The following is a 20,865-nucleotide window of genomic DNA, read 5'->3' as shown; positions in this document are numbered from 1 at the left end:
TTTAATTCTAATCAAAAAATCACCTATATTTATTTATTAATACCATTAGGTATATTGCTTTAGTTCCAATACTAATAAGATATCTTTCTTTCTATTTGTTTTTTTCAAAGAAAAAGTTCCTTTTTTTCAATCCCTCTGTTTTTCTTTTCAAATTTGATATTTAATCTTTTTTTGACCGTTTGAATGTTTTGGCGGGCTTTTGACATTTATATTTAATGATAATAATAAACTATAATTAGTTGAAAAAATATATGAGAATTAAATACAAGTAGAAAAGAAGAATTGAATAGAGAAGAAGTCCTACAATCTATTCTTAGAGTCTTTTGAACAACTCTAAAGGTCTCCCTTTTTTTCAATAAAATCAATTAGACTTGTTAAAATTTGAACTCTGTATATATTTAAGACTAATAGTATTAATTGATATCAATTAAGGAAAAAAAAATAGAGAAAGAGATAATAAATATAAAGATAGATAAAGATTTTAGATAGAAATGGGGAGTGGAAGAAAAAGAATAAAAGTAGAAGAAAATGGGAAATCAATTGAAGTTGATAAAGAACTAAATCCATGGAACAATGATAAACCATATTCAAATAAATATTATGAATTAAGAAAATTCAGAAAATCTCTTCCAGCTTGGTCAGAAAGAAAAACTTTCTGTAAATTAGTAAAAAAGAACCAAGTTGTCATTTTAGTTGGAGATACTGGTAGTGGAAAAACAACCCAATGCCCACAATTTATATTAGAATCTGGATTAGGAGGAAATTTAAAGATTGCATGTACTCAACCACGTAGAGTGGCGGCAATGAGTGTAGCTCAGAGAGTTTCAGAAGAAATGGATGTTTGTTTAGGTGATGTTGTTGGATATACAATTAGATTTGAAGATAAGACAAATGAAAATACGAGACTTAAGTATGTAACAGATGGAATGTTACTTAGAGAAGCAATGTATGATAACGATTTATCTCAATATGGAGTAATTATTATTGATGAAGCACATGAGAGAACAATTTCAACAGATATTTTAATGGGATCGCTTAAAGAAATATTACTAAGAAGAAGTTTTGAATCAAAAAATCCTTTAAGATTGGTAGTAATGAGTGCAACATTAGAATCAACAAAATTTCAAAGTTATTTTGGTAATGATTCACCAGTTTTTTCAATTCCAGGAAGAATGTTTCCTGTTGAATTAATATATAATATAAAACCAGAAAAAGACTATTTAGAAGCATCAATACAAAAAGTACTTGATATACATGAGAATGAAGTACCAGGTGATATATTATTATTTTTAACAGGAGAAGAGGAAATAGAGCAGGCAAAACAACGTCTAGAATTTTTAAGTTCACCTTTAGAAGAACAATTTGGTGAATTAGTAATAATACCATTATATTCATCATTACCTCCATATAAACAACAGAAAATATTTGATAAAACTCCAGGACCAAAATATCCAGGTGGTCCTACAGGACGTAAAGTTGTAATAAGTACAAATATTGCAGAAACTAGTGTTACAATTGATGGAATAGTTTATGTAATAGATCCAGGATTTTCAAAACAAAAAGTATATAATCCTCGTACAAGAGTAGAATCATTACTCGTTTCACCAATATCAAAAGCTTCAGCAAAACAAAGAATGGGAAGAGCTGGTCGTACAAAAGAAGGTAAATGTTTTAGGTTATATACTAAAGAAGCTTTCGAATCAGAATTGGCAGATCAAACACATCCTGAAATATTAAGAAGTAATTTAAGTAATGTTGTTTTAATTTTAAAAAGTTTAGGTATTAATGATTTAGTTCATTTTGACTTTATGGATCCTCCAGCACCTGAAACTTTAATGAGAGCTCTTGAACAGCTTTATTTTTTAGAGGCAATGGATGATGAAGGAGAGCTAACTAAATTGGGAAAACTTATGACAGAATTTCCAATTGATCCTCAATTGGCTAGAATGTTAATAAAGTCATCAGAATTAGGATGTGCTTCTCAGATATTATCTTTAGCAAGTTTATTAAATGTACCAAATATATTCTTAAGACCAAGAGATAAATCAAAAGAAGCTGATTATGCAAAATCTAGTTTTGTTGATCCAGATGGGGATCATTTAACTTTGTTATATGCATTTGAGTCCTTTAGAGAAGTATTATATAAGGATGAGAATAAAGCAAAAAAATTTGCAAAAGAGAATTTCTTGAATTATAGAGCACTAATTTCAGCAGAAAATGTAAGAAAACAGCTTGAAAGAACTTATCAAAAACATATACTTAATACAAGTAATCATATTAGTTCTGATAATGATCAAATTTCAAAATCAAAACTTAATATTTCTATTAGAAAAGCAATTACCCAGGGATTCTTCATGCAAGCAGCTTGTTTACATAGGTCTGGACATTATACTACAGTTAGAGATAATCAAGTAGTACATCTTCATCCAAGTTGTGTTTTAAGTTCAAAACCAGAATGGGTGTTATATAATGAGTTTGTTCTGACTTCTAGAAATTTTATCAGAACAGTAACTAAGATTAGAGGTGAATGGTTACTTGAGATTTCTCCAAAATACTATAATCTTGAAGATTTCCCGGAATGTGATTCTAAGAAGAAGCTTGCTCATCTTAATTATTTTTCTAATAAAAAATTCTAATGAACATGAATAAGTTATTTTTGTTATAAAATATCACTAAAATTAAAAAGAATTGGCTTTTTTCTCTTTATTTTAAATATATTGTTTAATATATTACGTGTCAATAATTTATTTATCACACATTCATTAATATAATTATGCATAAATGGGTTTGGCGCTCTATAAACATAATATATCATACTTTTTAATAGTTTTATTTTTTTCATTAAAACTTACTTCATTTTATTGTTTCATCTTTCTTTCATTATTTCATTAATTCTTTCTTTCTCTCCTTAATATATATTAAAGAAAGATTAAATTTTCCTTCTACTATAATAAGTATTTTTTATTTTTCAATCCATTCAAAATTTTTATTTATTAATACAACACACTATTGCAATTAAAAAATATACAAATATAGAATACATCTAGTTTGGCGCTAAAGGCTATTTGTATTTCTCCTCTTCTGGTCTATTTTATACCTGTAACAATTCAATTAGAATATTTCCTTACATGCATGCATATACTCGCATGCATTTATGTGGACTAAAAAAATACACGTGGGAGGGGGCAGGGAAAAGTTTGAAGGCAGAGAAGGTAAATTAAATATATAATTAATGAAAGTCAGATTTTAGGATTTTTTTCTTTTTTTTAAATCATTTTCATTTAACACAAATAAAAATATATTAATTTAAAAACGTAAACAAGATAAATATTTTAGTTACTTGAATTATACAAGAATATATACAAATTGTAAATATGCGAGTATATAATCTTGTATAAAACACAAATCAATGAGTTTGTGAAAAATTATTTTTTTTAATTTGATACTGTGGATATTAACTTTTCTTGTGTTGGATTAAAATTATTATAAGTTATAGTCTGAATAGTGAAGAGAGATCATCTTTTTGCTTTTTTTGTTTTGTTTTTTAGCGTTTCTAAAATGACCATTACTTTAGCAGTATTAAAATAATAGTATATCCTGCCGTAAACAATTTTTAAATAAAGCATAATCAACGTTTTCTTATTCACTCATTTCAATTACTATTGTACTCCAGGATACCTTCTTATACCAGGAGGAGGAGGCGGAGGAGGAGGAGGTGGAGGCGCAGCTCCTCCCAAAGATGCACCGAAAGGTGAACCAGTATTCATGGGTGGAGATTGCACTGGATTATTTCCTCCTATAATTGGTGGAATAGAAGTTGGGGCAGAATAAGATGATGATGGAGGTAGTGGTGGTGGTGGTAATGTGGAGGAAACTGTTTTTGGCAACCCTGAACCAGAAATGGCATCTCCTCCTGACATATATGATGAGCTTGGTCTGGGAGCCTGTGGGAATAATCCTTGTTGGGGTTTCGGAGGAGGTGGACTTGATACAAACTGTGAATTCAAAACCTGTGAGGGAGGAGATATTGCTGGAGAAGAGGCAGTTACCAGAGGAGCCGCTGGTATTTGAGGAGCTGCTGGCATTGGAGGAGCTGCTGACATTGGAGGAGCTGCTGACATTGGAGGAGTTGCTGACATTGGAGGAGCTGCTGACATTGGAGGAGCTGCTGACATTGGAGGAGCTGCTGACATTGGAGGAGCTGCTGACATTGGAGGAGCTGCTGACATTGGAGGAGCTGCTGGCATTGGAGGAGCTGCTGGCATTGGAGGAGCTGCTGGCATTGGAGGAGCTGAGGAGCTGCTGGCACTGGATGGAGAGGGGACTTTTGAAAATGAAGACCTTGTTCTGATGGAGAAAAGGCCTGACCAAAGTGGTGCTGGCCATTGGCAGACAATAGCGGAGGAGAAGAAGAGGAGCCTTCGCCCTTAAATTGAAATTGACTTGGAGTCTGGGCTCCAATAGTTCCAGAATTTTGTCCTCCCTGTTCTTGGAGAGAGGGCTCCTGAGTTTGATGTTGAGTATTCATTCCAGATTGGAAGTCATTACTGGGCTCAGAGCCAATATGCTGTTGTTGTTGCTGCTGATGTTGTTCGTTTCCTGATATATTGGTAAGAACTTCCCATTTACCTTCTGAGTTTTCTCTAAAGAGAGTAACAACATCCTCTCCACTAGAAGCAGCTAAAACTGTTCCTGTTACACTCCAAGATACCCTCCAGACTGGCTCATTAAAGTTAAGTACTTGGCTACTATGCCAACCTTGTCCATCAGCATCTTGAGTCCAAATGACTACAATTTTATCATCACCACAAGAAGCAATAGTCTCAGCAAGAAGATCTACAGATGGTCTCCAAGCAACATCTCTTACCCACTCAGAGTGAGCAACATCTAAAGTTTGGTTCATCTCAGAAAGTTCCTTTGTTTGTGGATCCTGCTTCCAGATACGTATCTGGTTATCACACCCCCCAGAAACAAGTCTTATAGTTTGAGAAGATGGATTTGACGGTGAATTACCTACAGAGTTAGTTGCTGGAGCCCAAGATACCGAATTTGCTCCATTTGGGTGTCCAAATACCTGCTTCTTTGTCCAGCTCCTAGTTTCTGGACTATATGAACAAACAGCTACCGAACCGTCCGAAATAGCACAGGCAAATTGAAGCCCAAAATCCCATGGACACCAACAAACACCATTAATTGAAGATAAAAAATCATCGCAAGAGTAAACAATTTCCCATCTTGATCTTTGAGTTTCTTTCCAAACTAGAACCTTCTTATCATATGAACAAGAAGCTAATACACTCCCAAATGTGGGGTGAGCCCAACAAACCTGCCAAACCGGCCCTTCGTGACCTCTTAATTCTGCCAAGAAAGTTGGCTGATCCGTAGAGACATCAAATATTCTTATTGTGTGATCTGATGATGCTGTTGCCAGTCTACGGCCATAATAATCTAATTGTGTGTCATGCACTGGACCAGTATGGCCAGTATCAAAAGTTCCAATAACTTCCGCCATTATTGGTGATTGCTTCTTTTTGGAGCTTGTATTCCAATATATATAATAAATATATATATCCGGATTTTTTTTTCTACTTTTTATTTATTCTCTTTTCGCTCCCCCATTTTCTTCCTCTTTCTTTTTTCTCCGGGAAAGTGGGGAACGCGTATTCACAAGAGCGCGCCAAAAGATTAATACGGTACCTTTCCACGTAATATATTAATAAATTTATATACTCATTTTTATATTAATGAAATAGAAAAAAATAATCATTGTAGCATTGAATATTGTTCCAGAATTTTAATTGTTACAAGGTATACTATTGAATTTAAAATCTTGGTGATACGTCTGTATCTTTCAACATACTTTAATTCTTAATTAAACTATGAACTATTAAGATAGATATCAAAATTAATATTAATTTATGAATATATGTGTGCATATATATACCAATATTATTGAGTAATACTTTATTTTCTTCGAAATTTCAACTTTATTTGAAATACATTAACCAGGGATTCTATTTGAATCTTATTATTACCAAGAGCTGGATCTATAAATAAAATATTAGTTAATAAATTCCAATTCCAGAACTTCAAGGCTTTCATCAAACTTTGAATTGAATTAATTTTTTTAATTTAACATCAAATTCTTCTCTTAATAAAAGTTATGGATTTGGGTGAACTGAATAAGGAACAAATTGAGGATGCTCGTTCTGTTTTTCAAGCGTTTGATACTGATAGAAATGGCCTTGTTGATAAGAGAGAACTTAAAGCTGCATTAAGAGCTTTAGGCTTTGATGTTAAAAAGAAAGATATTGAATTAGTCTTTACTGGATGTTTTGGAAATAGTTATTTAAGTATGAGTTCTGGTTCTAATAATAAAGCATTAGGAAATTCTATTGGACCCTCTCATATGAATGAATACTTGCCAAACATTGGTGGGAAAGACTTTGAATTTGATAGAGGAGTCAACTTTGAAGAGTTTTGCCAAATTCTAGTTTATTTAATGACAAGTCAAAATCTATTTGGTGTTGGAGCATTCTACGGAACCTCTGATCCTTCTCAAGAAGTCTCTCCAGAATATGTTAAAAGAGTCTTTTCTTTATTTGATATTAATAACACCGGAAAGGTTGGAATTAGAAGTCTAAGAACTCTTGTTTCACAAATTTCTAGAGAACCCCTTTCTTTAAGTATGAGAAATTCTATTGAAGCTACGGATACCACCATATTTTCAGATGATGATCTTACACAAATGATCAAACATATTGATAGAGATGGTGATGGATTTCTTGATTTTGAAGATTTTTATAGAGTTTTCCAATATTGTCATTCAAGTACACAAAATGACATAAATTTCTAATTTAATAAAGACAAAACAAAAATAATATTATAATACCTTAATCATTTCTAGACTCATTTATCCACTATTTGAAACTAAGTATATATATGTTAGTAAAATTATATAATTAAAATACCTTATAAAGGCTTGAAATCTTGTTATTCCTGTAGAAAGGTAATAAATTGAATTTCTATATTAATATTATTAGAAAGTACTCGAAGTAATATTAAGTGAAGGTAGTGAAACTATTGATTTTGTTCGAATTGTTGTTCTATTATACATTAACAACTGTGTTTGATTAATAGTTCCAGATCTCATCCCAACAGAAAGTCCCATTTTCATCATTTGTATCATTTTTGGTCTATCGGTAACGTCTAGTGCTAGAGAAGGCCAGAATTGAAAATCATTCCAACTACTTGGAGTCAAGTAATGTCTGAAAGTTGCTTGTGGAAATGTCTCAACAGCTTCTTTAAGTTTTGAAAGCCCTCTAATATTAAAATGTAAAATATCAAAAGCTCTATTAATATGATAACGAATATTGATATCTGGTGAAAACCATAACCAATTTGGTTTTATTGGTTGTGTTTCTATAAAATCAACAACAACTTTATCTATTGTAACATTTTTGAATTCCATGCAATGTCTAATAGGATCAATCAAATTAGCATTTCCTCTAATTCCACCATCCATATAATAACTCCCTCCCACATATATTGGTCTATATACTAATGGATAAGCTAAACTGGCAAAAACTGCATCCAAAAGTTCATCATCAGTACTATTCCAGCCATACCATGTTTTTGATAATCCATCCTCTATTCTAGTAGCTGTAATTGTAACTGATCTAGAGGAGTTTCTCTTATTGGAACCAAATTTATTCTTAAGAATCTTTCTTGGTGCTGCAATTCCACATAAATGTTGAAAAACTGCATCTGGATCAATCATTTTTTTTAATAACATTTGTATCCAGTTACCAATATTTTTTTCAAGAGGTACCTGACAATCAGAAAGTATTCCTTGTTGTGCTGTCCACCAATAATTCCAAAGCTCATTAACCCATTCATATATTGATTTCTGAAATAATACACTATAGGCTCCAATTGCTCCCACACTTACACCAGAAATAACATCCCAATTAATGATCTTCCCTTCATCTCTATATCTTGTAACTAATCCTCTTAAAGCAGCAACTTCCCATGCTCCTCTGTTTGAACCTCCACTTAAAACCAATACATAACATTTATCTTTATCATAGTCTTCAAACTTTGTTTCATTAAGAAATAACCTCCCTACCAACTTATTATGAATTTTCAATGATAAATCTTCAGGAAAGACGTCAGGGAATTCAGTTGTCATCAAATTATGTGGATATACTGTCCAAAGTTCCACATATTTTTCTAACAAAGTTTCATTAATATCCTGTGGTAACTCCTCTTTAAGAACTTGTCTAATGAAATCTGGTTCAAACAGCTCAGATGGATATGGAGCCTGAGCTCCCCATGGCTCAAATCCGCCTATAAAAGAAATATACCCAAATAATAATACAAATAAAGCCCAAAGTGAAGACTTTGAAAACATTTTCAAAGTTTTTCTAATTATTTTGATCTTGACTTTTTTTTAATAAAAGCAAATTTGGCGCCAAAACTGAAAATATTTATTATATAAGAAATATGTATTACTATTAATTATATTTGTATATTTATATATTAATAAATAAATATATGAAAGGCTTAATGCCTTAATTAATGCAAATAATAGTATTAATACAATACTAGTATATGTTATTTTTTCATCTAGAACCTTTTTTCTTTTGCTAATTTTAGAGATCCAGAGAATTAATTTCTCAGAACAAGCTAAGAATGGGTGAATCAAGATGGATGAAACAAACACATTCCAAAATTAGAGTTGGTCCTGAGTACCAAGCAGTATTACCAGATCTAATAGTTCCTGAAAAGAAAACTCAAGATAAAAAAGATACTGAGTTAGGCGTGCCTAATGGAACTAAATCTTCTTCTTTTTCTTCTCCCTCATCCTCATCATCTTCCTCTTCCAGCAATACTGCTAGATCTTCAATCGGTACCCATCAGAATCATAAATTAAAAATTACTACGCAAAGCTCGGCTACTAGTAATAAATCTTCAAGATCTGAAAAAGATTTGTCACAAGACAGTAAAATCTCAACTTTTGAATCTAGCAATAAGCCAAAGAGCTCTATAAAGACTCAGAAAACAATATCAAAAACTAAAATCAATAATAAAACTAGCTCAAAATCTTCAAAATGATCCTTTTTTTCCTCAATTTTGATTCGCCTTGTAAATTTATACTACAACTGTAGTCAATAATACATATATTATTTATATATATCAACTATACTTTTCTTTTACTATCAAAATATTCACTTTATATAATATTTATCATTTAAAAAGTAATTCATACAACTTTCTATTAGTCGCACACACACATTTGCTTATAAATTAATTTTCACATGTAATTTGACACATTTGATTATTCTAAATTTAATTGTTAAATTAACTTCAACTACAATCCAGAAGGTAGATATTATGCATACCTCGGCTTGTAATTTTTCTAAATAATCGACCATTTTTACCTAAATAAGCTTATACATCAATATTTATCTTTATATTCTAAATGTGGAAAAAGAAAAATATTTCAAACTATATTATATAAACAAAAATGTGAATTTGGCGCCAAAACGGGTATCGTTTGAGACGCGCCTAAATTAATATAATTAAATAATGAAAAAAAAAGGGAAAAATAAGTTAACAAAAATAATTAAAAATAATATAGAATTGTTAAGGAAAAAAATAGAGAATTTTTTTACATTGATTAAATAATTAACATACTTAGGTTCTAATTAATAGAATAGGAAATATTACTACATACAAAGTTTTTAACCAACTATAGTGTTTGAAGCCCAAGCTTTATGTTAAAACAAAAATTAATTCATTTTGGTTAAAGTATATAAGAATAATTTATAGCATCATAATAAAATACTTGGATATACGAAAATCACTTTAAGAGAGTATTAAAGACAAGAGAAAATCTTTTGGAAAAGTAAAGAGAGTTATCTGAATTTAGTTTTCCTTTATATTTGAGAATTTAATTAGAAATTAAACATTAATTTCCATAAATTACAGAGAATTCAAACTAATTTCATTTGAGTTTGCATTGCTTTTATATTAATAAAACTAATCATATGGAGAATGAACTGTGTAGATCACGAACAACACGTTGGGCAGATGTGGAGGCGGAGGAGGATGATTTAGATATGTCCTTACCTATAGAACGAACAAACCAAACATCTACTACATCTGTTTCTGATGTTAACACGACCTTGTCATCATCAAATATGAACAATTCAAATGATAAAGCGGATTCAAAGAAGAAATTTAATATTAGTAATAACCAAAGTAGTTCGTATAACAATAATAATAATAATAATAATAATAATAATAATAATAATAATAGTAATAATAATGGTAGCAATAACAATAACAGTGGAACAGCAAGGCAAAATAAAAAAGTAGTCAATTTACCTAGAGAGGCACCTTTTATAGCCAAGGTTACAAATTTAGACTACTCATTACAACTGAAAGACATTCAAGATTTCTTCAAAAATAACAGAATCGAGGATGTCAAAATTAAACTCCCAATGAGGAATGGTAATAATGAAGGCGTTGCAATTGTTGAGTTTGAAAACTTTGATGACTTATCCAATTCTGTTAATAATTTGGATGGGCTTTGCATTGGATCAAGAAATATCCGTGTAAATGCAGTAATCCAAAAAAACAAAATGGATGACAATAAAACAATACATCGTGGAAATAATAATATTTCTAGAAATGGAGGCAATCATAGCAATAATAACAGTAGCTATTCAAGCGGAAATTCTCAAAGTAATAGTGGCCAGAGTAACTTTATCTCAAACAATAATAGAGGAAATAAATCTCAAAACATGTCAAACAGAGACTCATCACCAGATTTTACCATAGTTAGAAGAATGAATCCAACTAAATCCGACGAATCTAACCCGAAGAATCAATCCTCAGCTAACTCTAGCTCTTCAAATAATACTTCGTCTTCTGGATCTAAGCCAACCAGCTCTGCTCAGAAAGACTACTTCTCTGATAAATCAAAATCTGTCTCCAAATCAAGATCCAACAACTCCTCTGATCAACCCCACTCGTCATCCAACACACATAGTGAAACCTCTAATAATTCAACTAATAAAAACACCGTAACATCATATGAATCCGAAAGAGGTGGTGGCGCCGGCGGCAACAGGCGCTGGAACTTTGGCGCCTCCAAGGAAAAAGGAAGGTATAAACAATCAGGGAATGAAAGTAGTCAGTTCAGGACAGTGAAGGGTAGTTCTGGAGGAGGAAGGGGAAACGAAAGTATGGGTAGAGATTTTGTTGGTGGAGGAGGTATTTCACGTGGAGGAGGGAATAGAGATGGATCAGATTCTAAAAGAGGTGGAAGAGGATATCAAGGAAGTGGGGGTGAGAGTGTTGGTAATAACCACTCTAATGCTAGTAGAGGAGCAGGAAGCGGTAGCAATAGTGGTGGTGTATCAGAGAGTAGAGTGTCATCAGGTTCGAAAGGGAAGGTATTTTCACATAAAGGAGGAAGTAATAATACGAGTATAGAAACAAGAAATAGATTTGCTGCACTAGATGAAAGTTGAATATATTCTTTTTTTTTTTGAATTATTTAGTAGTAAACTTTAAGTAATTAGTAACGATTTAGGAACTTGTATTAATCTAATGTGTTGATGTTTTCAAGGTTTATTGGCATTTTACATTCATCTTGATTATTATGTACTTTGTATTTGTGATCATCTTGATGATTTTCAGATAAAAGATAACAGGAAATAGCCTTAACAGGAGCAGATACACATAATTTAGGCTTAATTTCATCATTTGAATCTTCTTCATTGATTATTCTTCTTTTAAAACAAAGTTTAAAAACTCCAACATTATTAACTAAAACAATAAGTATAACCAAACAGCCAAAAAATGCAGCAATAGACATAGATTGACCAATCTTATATACTTCTTTAATAAATTTACTAGAAGCTTCAAGATGCAATACTGTTAAGCTGCTTGAATCTTGTTCAATATTAATATCTTCTCTAGTAGCTAATTTAATTCTATTAATAGCATTAACAAAGTTTTCATTATTTAAAGATGGATTAATAAAGTGACCAGAATGTATATTGTACATATAAAAACTTGAATTATGTTTATTAACTTTATTTGGTAAGAAGAATAAAATTAAATCCATAATATGATATAAACTAAATTCTTCTGATCTGAATCTAATTAAACGTAAAAGAAATAGAGTAACATCTCCAAGTTTCATTATATGCCAAGTTGCAGTTTTTGGAAAGTCACCATGTACTAAAGGAGTATTATTTCCATAAAGTCCAACCTTAACAATTCTTTTATTAGGATCTAAATGTTTATGAAACATCCAAAGTTCTAAATAATCAACATCTAATCTTCCTGATAAATTCAGTTCTGTTATATCTGATGAAGATTTTCCTCTAGTTTTACTAGTTTTCATAATAAATGTATCTTCAATAGGATGTTTATCAAGAGTTTGATTATCTAAACTTGTAAAATCTCCTTGACTAGTTTCAAAACAAAGACAATTTCTTCCACATCTTCTTACTGGTGCTTTTTTATATCCTAATATACCTTGACTTCTTAATACTAGAAAGAATTGATTGTCATCTAGGAATTCAATTTCACCATTTTCTCCTCTTTTATTAAATATATGATTTTCGGTAACATCAGGTACAGTAATTGGACAAATTAGTATGGATGGTGCTTCAAAATAAGGTTGTATACCAGTTGAAGCTAACATTGATACAAACCATCCAGTTTGAGCAAAAATAATGAATAATAAGCCGCATATGAAATATAATGGAAACCATACAATAAGCTTAATAAAGAATGCAAAATTCTCAGCTTTTCTTGCTTCAATAGATTTACCAAATGATCCATCTAAAATATATATATACACAAGTCAATAAAAATTAATAACAATATTAAAGAATAACTTTATCATTATAATTTAATGATAAAATCTCTATTTCTAAAAACTTACATGGTACTACAAAATTTCGAAATGATGAATAAATACTGATAATTACTTCTTTGACTGTATGTATAATCTTGCTGATCATATTAAATAATTTTTAAGATTGATTGCTTTTTTTTGTTAATGAAATAACCAGATTAATCATTTTATAATTCTTTTTTATGGAATACTTTTTTTATTTTTATTTCCTTTTTTCTTATATATACAAAGCTTGAAGAAAAAAGAAATTTATTTATTAGAATGCAAACAAGTTAATATATTTATTCCAAAGTAATGCTTGAAATTTAATCCATTACTTAAATTAGTGTCATTTTATATTCATTCACAGAAATATAAATATATATCTTTATATATAAATATTACCTGTTATTTAGTTTTTTTTTTAATAATTTTCAATCAATTTTCTTTTCAACATATTTATTACATGATCATTTTACAATTCAATAAAGGCCATGGCGCCAAAAGTTTGGCGCCACTGGCGGTACCGGATAATATAAAAAGATGTAAAAATGTCAAAAAAAAACACTGCAATTTGTAAGGGAAGAAAAAAAAGTATAAAAAGTTAAAAAATAAGAAAATATTTGAATGTAAACTTATAACATATATAGATATATATACATATGTATATAGGTTGGAATTCTTTAATTATTTTTTAAATTAAGATTAGAACAAGATAGAAAATAGAGAATTTGGGAAAAGAATAAGAAAAAAAGAAAAAAGGAAAGTATTAGTGTCAAAAAAAAATGAATAATAGAAATAAAAACATGAAAGGTGGGGTAAATTTTAGAGAAAATTTGAAATATGGAACTTCAGGAAGAGTTTCATTTCGTCAAGGTCGTTTTAATGAAAATATATTTGAAAAATTTCAAGTAATACAAATAAATTCAGAAATAAATGATCCGAAAGAAGTGAGTAAGTTGATTAGAAATCCATGGATTCGTGAATTTTCAGAGTGTGATAATTGGCAGGAAGGTGGGATAAAATTAAATAAATTCAATAAATTAAAAATATCTTTAAAATCGGAATTATTAATATCATCATCAACAATATCATCAAAATTAGAATTGAGAGAACAAATTATTAATGATTTAATGATATTAGGGGATGAAATGTTGAATAGAATAAGAGAAGAAACATTTAAGAAAATAACTCCTGATAAAGATACAGTTTGGTTAAGAAATATGGCACAAGATATAAAAGCTACATTAAAAGATAGAACTGAATCATGTTCAATATTAATACAACAAAGCCCAATACTTTATATAAATGAAATGAAGGTATTACAAGGAATATTAGGGAATTCTACTAATAAAACTGGTTTTTTGAAAATGATTGATACAATTTTAAATCTTTTGGTTCAAGATTCTAATTCATTATTTCCAAAATCTAGACAACTCAATTTTCTTCAAAATCATGAAAAATTACAACCATTATTAAAAGATCATCATGAAATTACTATTACTATTTTTGAATTTGTTCAAATATATTTTGAGAATTTTCTTAAACAATGGTATTTATCATTTACTAATGTATTATTAAGAATGTTAGATGATACTTTATGGACAATAAGAAAGAAGATTATTACAGTAATATATCATTTATCATCTTCAATTATGGAGCAAAGATATTTTTTAGTTAATTCTTTAGTTCATAAATTTGGAGATAAGGAAGATAAAGTAGCTTCTCATTCAACATTTTTACTTGGAGAGTTAATAAAAAATCATAGAGATTCTGAAACTTTAACATTAGTTTTAAATATATTATCTGATCATATTTCAAAGAATTTGGATATTTTTCATAAATCATTAAATTCGAATCCAAAAATTCATACAATCAATCAAGTCACTTTTCGTAATATATATCGTCTAATATTATTCATTTCTGAAATTAAGTTGAGTAAAAATTATAATTATTTTTCATTGGATATTAATCAACAAAATAATAATATTACAAATTATCCACCACCAATTAAAATTCTTAAATTATGTCTTTCATCACTTAAAGTTATTGTAGAATCAAAAACATGGGATTATCATACTAAAAATAAAAATCAGGTATCTATAGTAAAACAACCATTGTATAGATTATTAAGAGTTACATTAAATTGTATTAATAGATCATTACCATATGCAGAAGTTCAAATCAAGATTATTAATGATGAATCATCAAAACAATTATTACAAGAATTTGAAACTAATTACATTCCAAAATTATATTATTTATGTCATAATATACAATGTGGATCAATACGTATTGTAATACTTGGTGTATTATATCGTATTTCAAATATATTAAATATATTATCAGATCGTTATTATAGATTATTATATTCACAATTATTATATAGACCAATATATATATCGAAAAATAAGAAATTACTTGTATTTTTAATATGGAAAATAGTGAATAATCCAGAAATTAATTATAAGGTATCTTTATCGTTATTAAAAAGATCAATACAAATTTCTATACATAATAATGATATATCAATGTTGACATGTTTTTTGATTATTTTAGTTAATGTTATTAATTATAATCAATTTCATACAAATTTGATTCAAGGTAAAAATAAAAAAGATAAAAAAAAACATTCTCAAGAAATTTTTAAAAATGATGATCTTGAGACAAGTAATATAAAATCATTATCCGGTACCTTTAAAGAAATTATATTAAAAAGTGATGATATAATTATCAATGAGGATGAAGATGAGAATTTTATTGATATTCAATTAGATGATGATGATGATAAAGGAGACAAAAAAGAAAAATTTAATTATAATAATATAAATAATAACAAAAACAATAATCAAATAGTAAATTACATGCAAAAAGATGACGTGTCAAAAAAAGTTTTATATGATTTTACAAAAAGAGATCCAAAATATGCAAACAGTGAGAATATTCATTTTTGGGAGTTTGAATTACTAAAGACATATTATCATCCATTAATTGTTGAATTGGTTTATAAGAGTATATTAATATGTGAGGATAATAATAATAATAATAATAAGAGAGAATATTTTCAGAGTATATTAAGATTTTTGGAGAATTTTAAATTAAGTAATCAGATACAAACAAGAAATAATAATATGAATATAGATGGAGATAAAGAAAATAATCCAATAGTAAGGATTTTTGAGTTATGTTCATTATCATTATTTATGCAGATTTTAAGTTATAATCCAATAGATTTGAATTTAATATTATTAAAGAGTATTACAAGGAAAGGTGATAGTGGTAATAATAATAATATTAATAATAATAATAATAATAATAATAATAGTAACACGAGTGAATTTAAACGTATAAGTAATTTTAAAAAATGGGATAATAAACATATTCCAAGTTATTTAGACTTTTACAAGATTTATTTCCAAGATTCTATGGTTAAAGCTATAGAATCTTATAATTTAAATAATTCAGATTCAATAGAAAATAAAGGTGGGGATAATTTTGTTGGTGATGAAGAGGATGAATTTGATAATTTTGAAATAGATTATGATGAAACTTCTGGTAAAATGATTAAATCTAATAGTAAATATCGTCAAGAAGATTTATTAGTTGATTCTTTAGTTGATGAATTTTCTGGTTTGAAAGATAGAGAAGGTTTAATAGGTGAAGAAGATGAAGAGGTGGATAATGTGGATAATTTTGGAGAAGATTTGGATAATAATGATGATGACATTGATTTACTTGATGGTGTAAATATGGATGATATGGATGATTTTGATGATTTTGAAGACTTTGATGATTTGGATGGAGAAAGTGATTTTGCTGGAGAGGAGGGTGAAGAGGATGATAGTGAGGATGAGGAGGATGAGGAGGATGAGGAGGATGATGAGGATGATTTGGATCTTATAATGAATGATAGTAAATCTAGAGGAAAAAGAAAGTTGAGTAAATTTGAAGGAAAAAAAGGGTTTAACATGAAAAAGTTGAAATCAAATGGTAAGAAAGAATTACTAAATACAGTAACATATGTAGATGCTGATGAAATGGAGGAATATTTAAAGTAATATATTAAAGTTAAGTTTTACTTACTATTAGTTTTCTAATTATATATTTTAATTAGATTTGATCTTGTGACTTTTCTTCTCTTAAAGAAAGAAAAAAATGTTAATGTAAAGTCTGATTTATTTTTTAAATGTTTGTGGTAGAAAGGGATCTCTAATTCCAGTATTAGGATCAGTAGTAGTAGGATTGATTCCGGCTCCAGAAGTTGTATGATGAGGATTAAGTCTAACTCCTGAAATAATGGGTGTAGGGTTCATACTTATCATATCAGGAGTGGGTGTAGTAGGATGAGGATTGATTCTGATCCCTGAAACAATTGGAGGAGGATTAACTCCAGTTCCGGGAGTTTTGGAAGGACTAACTCTGATACCAGAAGCAAAGGACTGGGGATTGGTTCCAGTACCGAAAGTGGTTGTAGGATGAGGATTGATTTCAATTTTGGGGATTGTGGAAGGACTAACTCTGACACCTGATGTATAGTTAGGAGGGTTTGTTCTGAGTTCAGAAGTGGCTATAGTAGGAGGAGGATGAACTCCAATTCCAGGGGCTGTGGGCGGAGTGACTCTGACACCTGAGGGAAAGGACTGGGGATTGATTCCAGTGCCGGGAGTGACTGTAGGGTGGTGACTCGTTCTGACTCCAGGAATAGATGTGGGAGGGTTCATTCCAACGCTTGAAGTGACAATGGGAGGATTCACTCCAGTTCTGGGAATGACTGTAGTGTGGGGGCTCGCTTTGACTCCAGGAGTGGGTTTGGGAAGAAGATTGAATCCAGTTCCATAAGCGACTGTAGGAGAATTCACTCCAATTCCAGGTATAATTTGAGAGTTCACTCCAACACCAGAAACAACTTGAGGGCTAATTCCAACTCCAGAAGCAACTGTGGGAGGACTCACTCCAATTCCAGGTACAATTTGAGAGTTCACTCCAATTCCAGGTACAATTTGAGAGTTCACTCCAATTCCAGGTACAATTTGAGAATTCACTCCAACACCAGAAACAGCTTGAGAGTTCACTCCAACTCCGGGAGTAATTTGAGAGTTAATTCCAACTCCAGAAGCGACTGTAGGAGGATTCGCTCCAACACCAGGAGCAATTTGAGAGTTCACCCCAATTCTAGGAGCAACTGTAGGAGGATTCACTCCAACACCAGGAGCAATTTGAGGGTTCACTCCAACACCAGTAGTAATTTGAGGGCTAATTCCAACTCCAGAAGCGACTGTAGGAGGATTCACTCCAACACCAGGAGCAATTCGAGGGTTCACTTCAACACCAGAAACAACTTGGGAGTTTACTTCAACTCCAGGAGTAATTTGAGAGTTCACTCCAACTCCAGGAGTAATTTGAGAGTTTACTCCAACTCCAGGAGCAATTTGAGGGTTTACTCCAACACCAGGAGCAACTTGAGGGCTAATTCCAACTCCAGGAGCAACTTGAGGGCTAATTCCAACTCCAGGAGCAACTTGAGGACTAATTCCAACTCCTTCAACTCCAATTCCAACCCCTACTCCTAATCCTATTGCTTGATTCAATAAGAATTGATTATTAACACCAGAGTTCCTATTAATAGTAGCTTCTACTAAAGATGAAGATAGATTATTTTTACTAGTATTTGGTTGTTTCTGAATATAATAAGGATGTGAAATAATATTTCTACTAGTTGTTGTAATATTTGAATTCGTATTTGAACTTATTTGAGAAGAAGAAGATAATGATGAATTTATTATACCTGTAGGAACATTAAGATTACTTGAAATCATGTTATTTTTAACTTGTATTTGATTACTAATCAAATTCTGTAAATAGTTTTGTTGTAATTGTTCTAATTGTGATTTATTAATTTGTGAATTAATTACTATAGAAGATACTCCTTCATTCATATTATTCATCATCATCAAATTAGAATGACAAATATTTGAATTATCAGCTTGGATAAGTTGTTTCTCAAGTCTTTTTGATTCTATTTCTCCTTGTTTTTGTTCCACTTCTTTTACTTCATTTGTTTGTATTCCATTCATTCCAATTCCTTGATCATAAATAATTGAAAATCTCTTCACATGTTCTGTGAACAATTCTTGTATTAGTTTAAAATCTCTCTCTATCAATTTTAAACTTGTAAATATTTCGTCTCTTGGCTTATTTTTTAATTCCTTCAATTTCTCTTTTAATTGCATTAATGGTGTAATATTTGTATTTAAAGAAGATAAAAGTTCATTCTCATTTTTATTATAGTTAATATTATTATTATTATTATTATCACTCTTATTAATCGTCTTATTTAAAATATCTCCACGTACCTTTTCTTCCTTTCTAATCATTTTTTTATTTTTTTTTCTCTTAGTTCTCTCTATCACTTATTTATTAATTCAAAATCTAATTTAATCCAATCCAATCTAATTCAATCCGAAATTAACTCATTTATTATTAATAATCTCAACAATTTTAAAAACTTAAATGTGTGTGTGCATATAGTATTTATATCTATATCTTCTTTATACTAATAAAGACCAATTTATTCATGTTATTTCACTTGTTTCTTTCTTTTTTTTCCTTGTTATATAAATATTCGTAATTTTCTTTCTTTTCTTTTATTCTTTTTCTAATTAATCTAAAATTACTTAATAAAGCGTGATCTTGGCGCGCGCGCCAACGCAGGTACCTATTAATTTATTTAGACAAGATAATAAATATATATTTAATAATAAATTTATACACGTAAATAATACTATTAGTAATAGTAATAGCAATAGTAATACTACTACTACTACTACTACTAATAATAATAATAATAATAATAATAATAATAATAATAGTAATAATACTAATAATAACATCATGATATAAATAATGATATCGTTATAATGATTTAAAAATTTTCAAGAATTATAAAAAATGAAAAAAATAAAAATCTATATAAATTAAAATACACTATATATAAGCAAACAATTGAAAGCATGCTTTGAGTCGAGATTTCTTTAAAATGACAAATAGATCATTGTATTAATGATTTATATGTTCATAACAAGTTATTTCGTATTAAGTACTGCAATAAAAAATTATTAATAGTTGATTGGAAAAGATTATCTACTTTATCAACATATTGTAGGTAGTCTTACCAGTTATTCTATGATTAATGAACGTGGTCGTTGGTAACTTTTGATTTAATTGAGAATTTCTCATTTCCCTTATTGACTAAAAAGTTACTTCTATTGCACGCTTACATTATACAAAATCAATTAAATGATTTATTATTATTATTATTATTACATTCAATTTATGATTCCAGAGAAAATCAGCATTCTATTTGTCACGTCTTTTGTTCAAATATTGTTTAGGTTTTAGTTATGCTATTACTTATTCAATATTATTTAATTCTTTCAAATACTTATTGGCGTATACCCAAGAATGCTATACTAATTATTATACTTCAAGATTATATACTTCTTCCTTTAATCAGGAAGTAGAAAGAATTGCTTTCTAGTAATCTCTTTCTTGTTATCTTGAAACACATTTTCTTTTTTCTCTTCTTCATTCTCTTGGATGAATCCAACTTGTATCTTCTCTTAATCTTTTAGTCTTAATTGGTCCTTCTTCTAATAATATCCCATCTGAAGTCGTTCCAGATAGAGAATTCATGTTTGGTGACTCTAATACATTAGTATCTTTTTCATTAGAATTCCCTTTTTTTAATGTATCTAAAGGCCTATTTGATACTTGTTCTTGTTGAGAATTACTTGTATCAACAATATTCTCTATATTTGTATTATGAAATTCTTCCAAACATGTATAAGCCATAAAAGCTGGATAAGATTGTGTTGCTGTTAATTGTAAAGCCCAATTTGAATCTTCTTCAAATTTATTTGCATAATAACCNANANAGNCNNANG

The 20,865-nt window shown here is 29.5% G+C and overlaps 10 protein-coding genes across 10 annotated transcripts in view; 5 read left to right on the top strand and 5 right to left on the bottom strand.

Annotated features, from left to right (window-relative positions):
* Positions 1-491: 491 nt before the first annotated feature.
* On the top strand, positions 492-2,636 carry Chro.80471 (RNA helicase). Its single annotated transcript, XM_662242.1, has 1 exon — positions 492-2,636. The coding sequence occupies one exon, from the start codon at positions 492-494 to the stop codon at positions 2,634-2,636; it is 2,145 nt and encodes a 714-aa protein (XP_667334.1).
* A 1,409-nt stretch (positions 2,637-4,045) lies between these two features.
* Chro.80472 (hypothetical protein) lies at positions 4,046-5,512 on the bottom strand. The annotated part of the gene is made up of 1 exon (XM_662241.1): positions 4,046-5,512. The coding sequence occupies one exon, from the start codon at positions 5,510-5,512 to the stop codon at positions 4,046-4,048; it is 1,467 nt and encodes a 488-aa protein (XP_667333.1).
* Positions 5,513-6,163: 651 nt separating this feature from the next.
* Positions 6,164-6,856, top strand: Chro.80473 (centrosomal protein centrin 3). The annotated part of the gene is made up of 1 exon (XM_662240.1): positions 6,164-6,856. One exon carries the CDS (start codon positions 6,164-6,166, stop codon positions 6,854-6,856), a length of 693 nt encoding a protein of 230 aa, XP_667332.1.
* Positions 6,857-7,039: 183 nt separating this feature from the next.
* Positions 7,040-8,413, bottom strand: Chro.80474 (hypothetical protein). The annotated part of the gene is made up of 1 exon (XM_662239.1): positions 7,040-8,413. One exon carries the CDS (start codon positions 8,411-8,413, stop codon positions 7,040-7,042), a length of 1,374 nt encoding a protein of 457 aa, XP_667331.1.
* A 281-nt stretch (positions 8,414-8,694) lies between these two features.
* On the top strand, positions 8,695-9,117 carry Chro.80475 (hypothetical protein). Its single annotated transcript, XM_662238.1, has 1 exon — positions 8,695-9,117. The coding sequence occupies one exon, from the start codon at positions 8,695-8,697 to the stop codon at positions 9,115-9,117; it is 423 nt and encodes a 140-aa protein (XP_667330.1).
* A 935-nt stretch (positions 9,118-10,052) lies between these two features.
* Chro.80476 (hypothetical protein) lies at positions 10,053-11,543 on the top strand. The annotated part of the gene is made up of 1 exon (XM_662237.1): positions 10,053-11,543. One exon carries the CDS (start codon positions 10,053-10,055, stop codon positions 11,541-11,543), a length of 1,491 nt encoding a protein of 496 aa, XP_667329.1.
* A 71-nt stretch (positions 11,544-11,614) lies between these two features.
* On the bottom strand, positions 11,615-12,727 carry Chro.80477 (hypothetical protein). The annotated part of the gene is made up of 1 exon (XM_662236.1): positions 11,615-12,727. One exon carries the CDS (start codon positions 12,725-12,727, stop codon positions 11,615-11,617), a length of 1,113 nt encoding a protein of 370 aa, XP_667328.1.
* Positions 12,728-13,707: 980 nt separating this feature from the next.
* On the top strand, positions 13,708-16,980 carry Chro.80478 (CCAAT-box-binding transcription factor). Its single annotated transcript, XM_662235.1, has 1 exon — positions 13,708-16,980. The coding sequence occupies one exon, from the start codon at positions 13,708-13,710 to the stop codon at positions 16,978-16,980; it is 3,273 nt and encodes a 1,090-aa protein (XP_667327.1).
* Positions 16,981-17,097: 117 nt separating this feature from the next.
* Positions 17,098-19,296, bottom strand: Chro.80481 (hypothetical protein). Its single annotated transcript, XM_662234.1, has 1 exon — positions 17,098-19,296. The coding sequence occupies one exon, from the start codon at positions 19,294-19,296 to the stop codon at positions 17,098-17,100; it is 2,199 nt and encodes a 732-aa protein (XP_667326.1).
* Positions 19,297-20,799: 1,503 nt separating this feature from the next.
* The window catches only part of Chro.80482 (hypothetical protein), a 726-nt gene continuing 660 nt past the window's right edge, over positions 20,800-20,865 (bottom strand). Inside the window, one exon of the mRNA XM_662233.1 lies at positions 20,800-20,865. This exon is cut by the window's right edge and continues 660 nt beyond it. Coding sequence (XP_667325.1) covers positions 20,800-20,865 — 66 coding nt within the window.

The sequence above is a fragment of the Cryptosporidium hominis genome (genome assembly GCF_000006425.1).
Source record: "Cryptosporidium hominis TU502 chromosome 8 CHRO018143, whole genome shotgun sequence".
NCBI lineage: Eukaryota > Apicomplexa > Conoidasida > Eucoccidiorida > Cryptosporidiidae > Cryptosporidium > Cryptosporidium hominis.
This window is presented reverse-complemented; position numbering and strand designations above follow the sequence as displayed.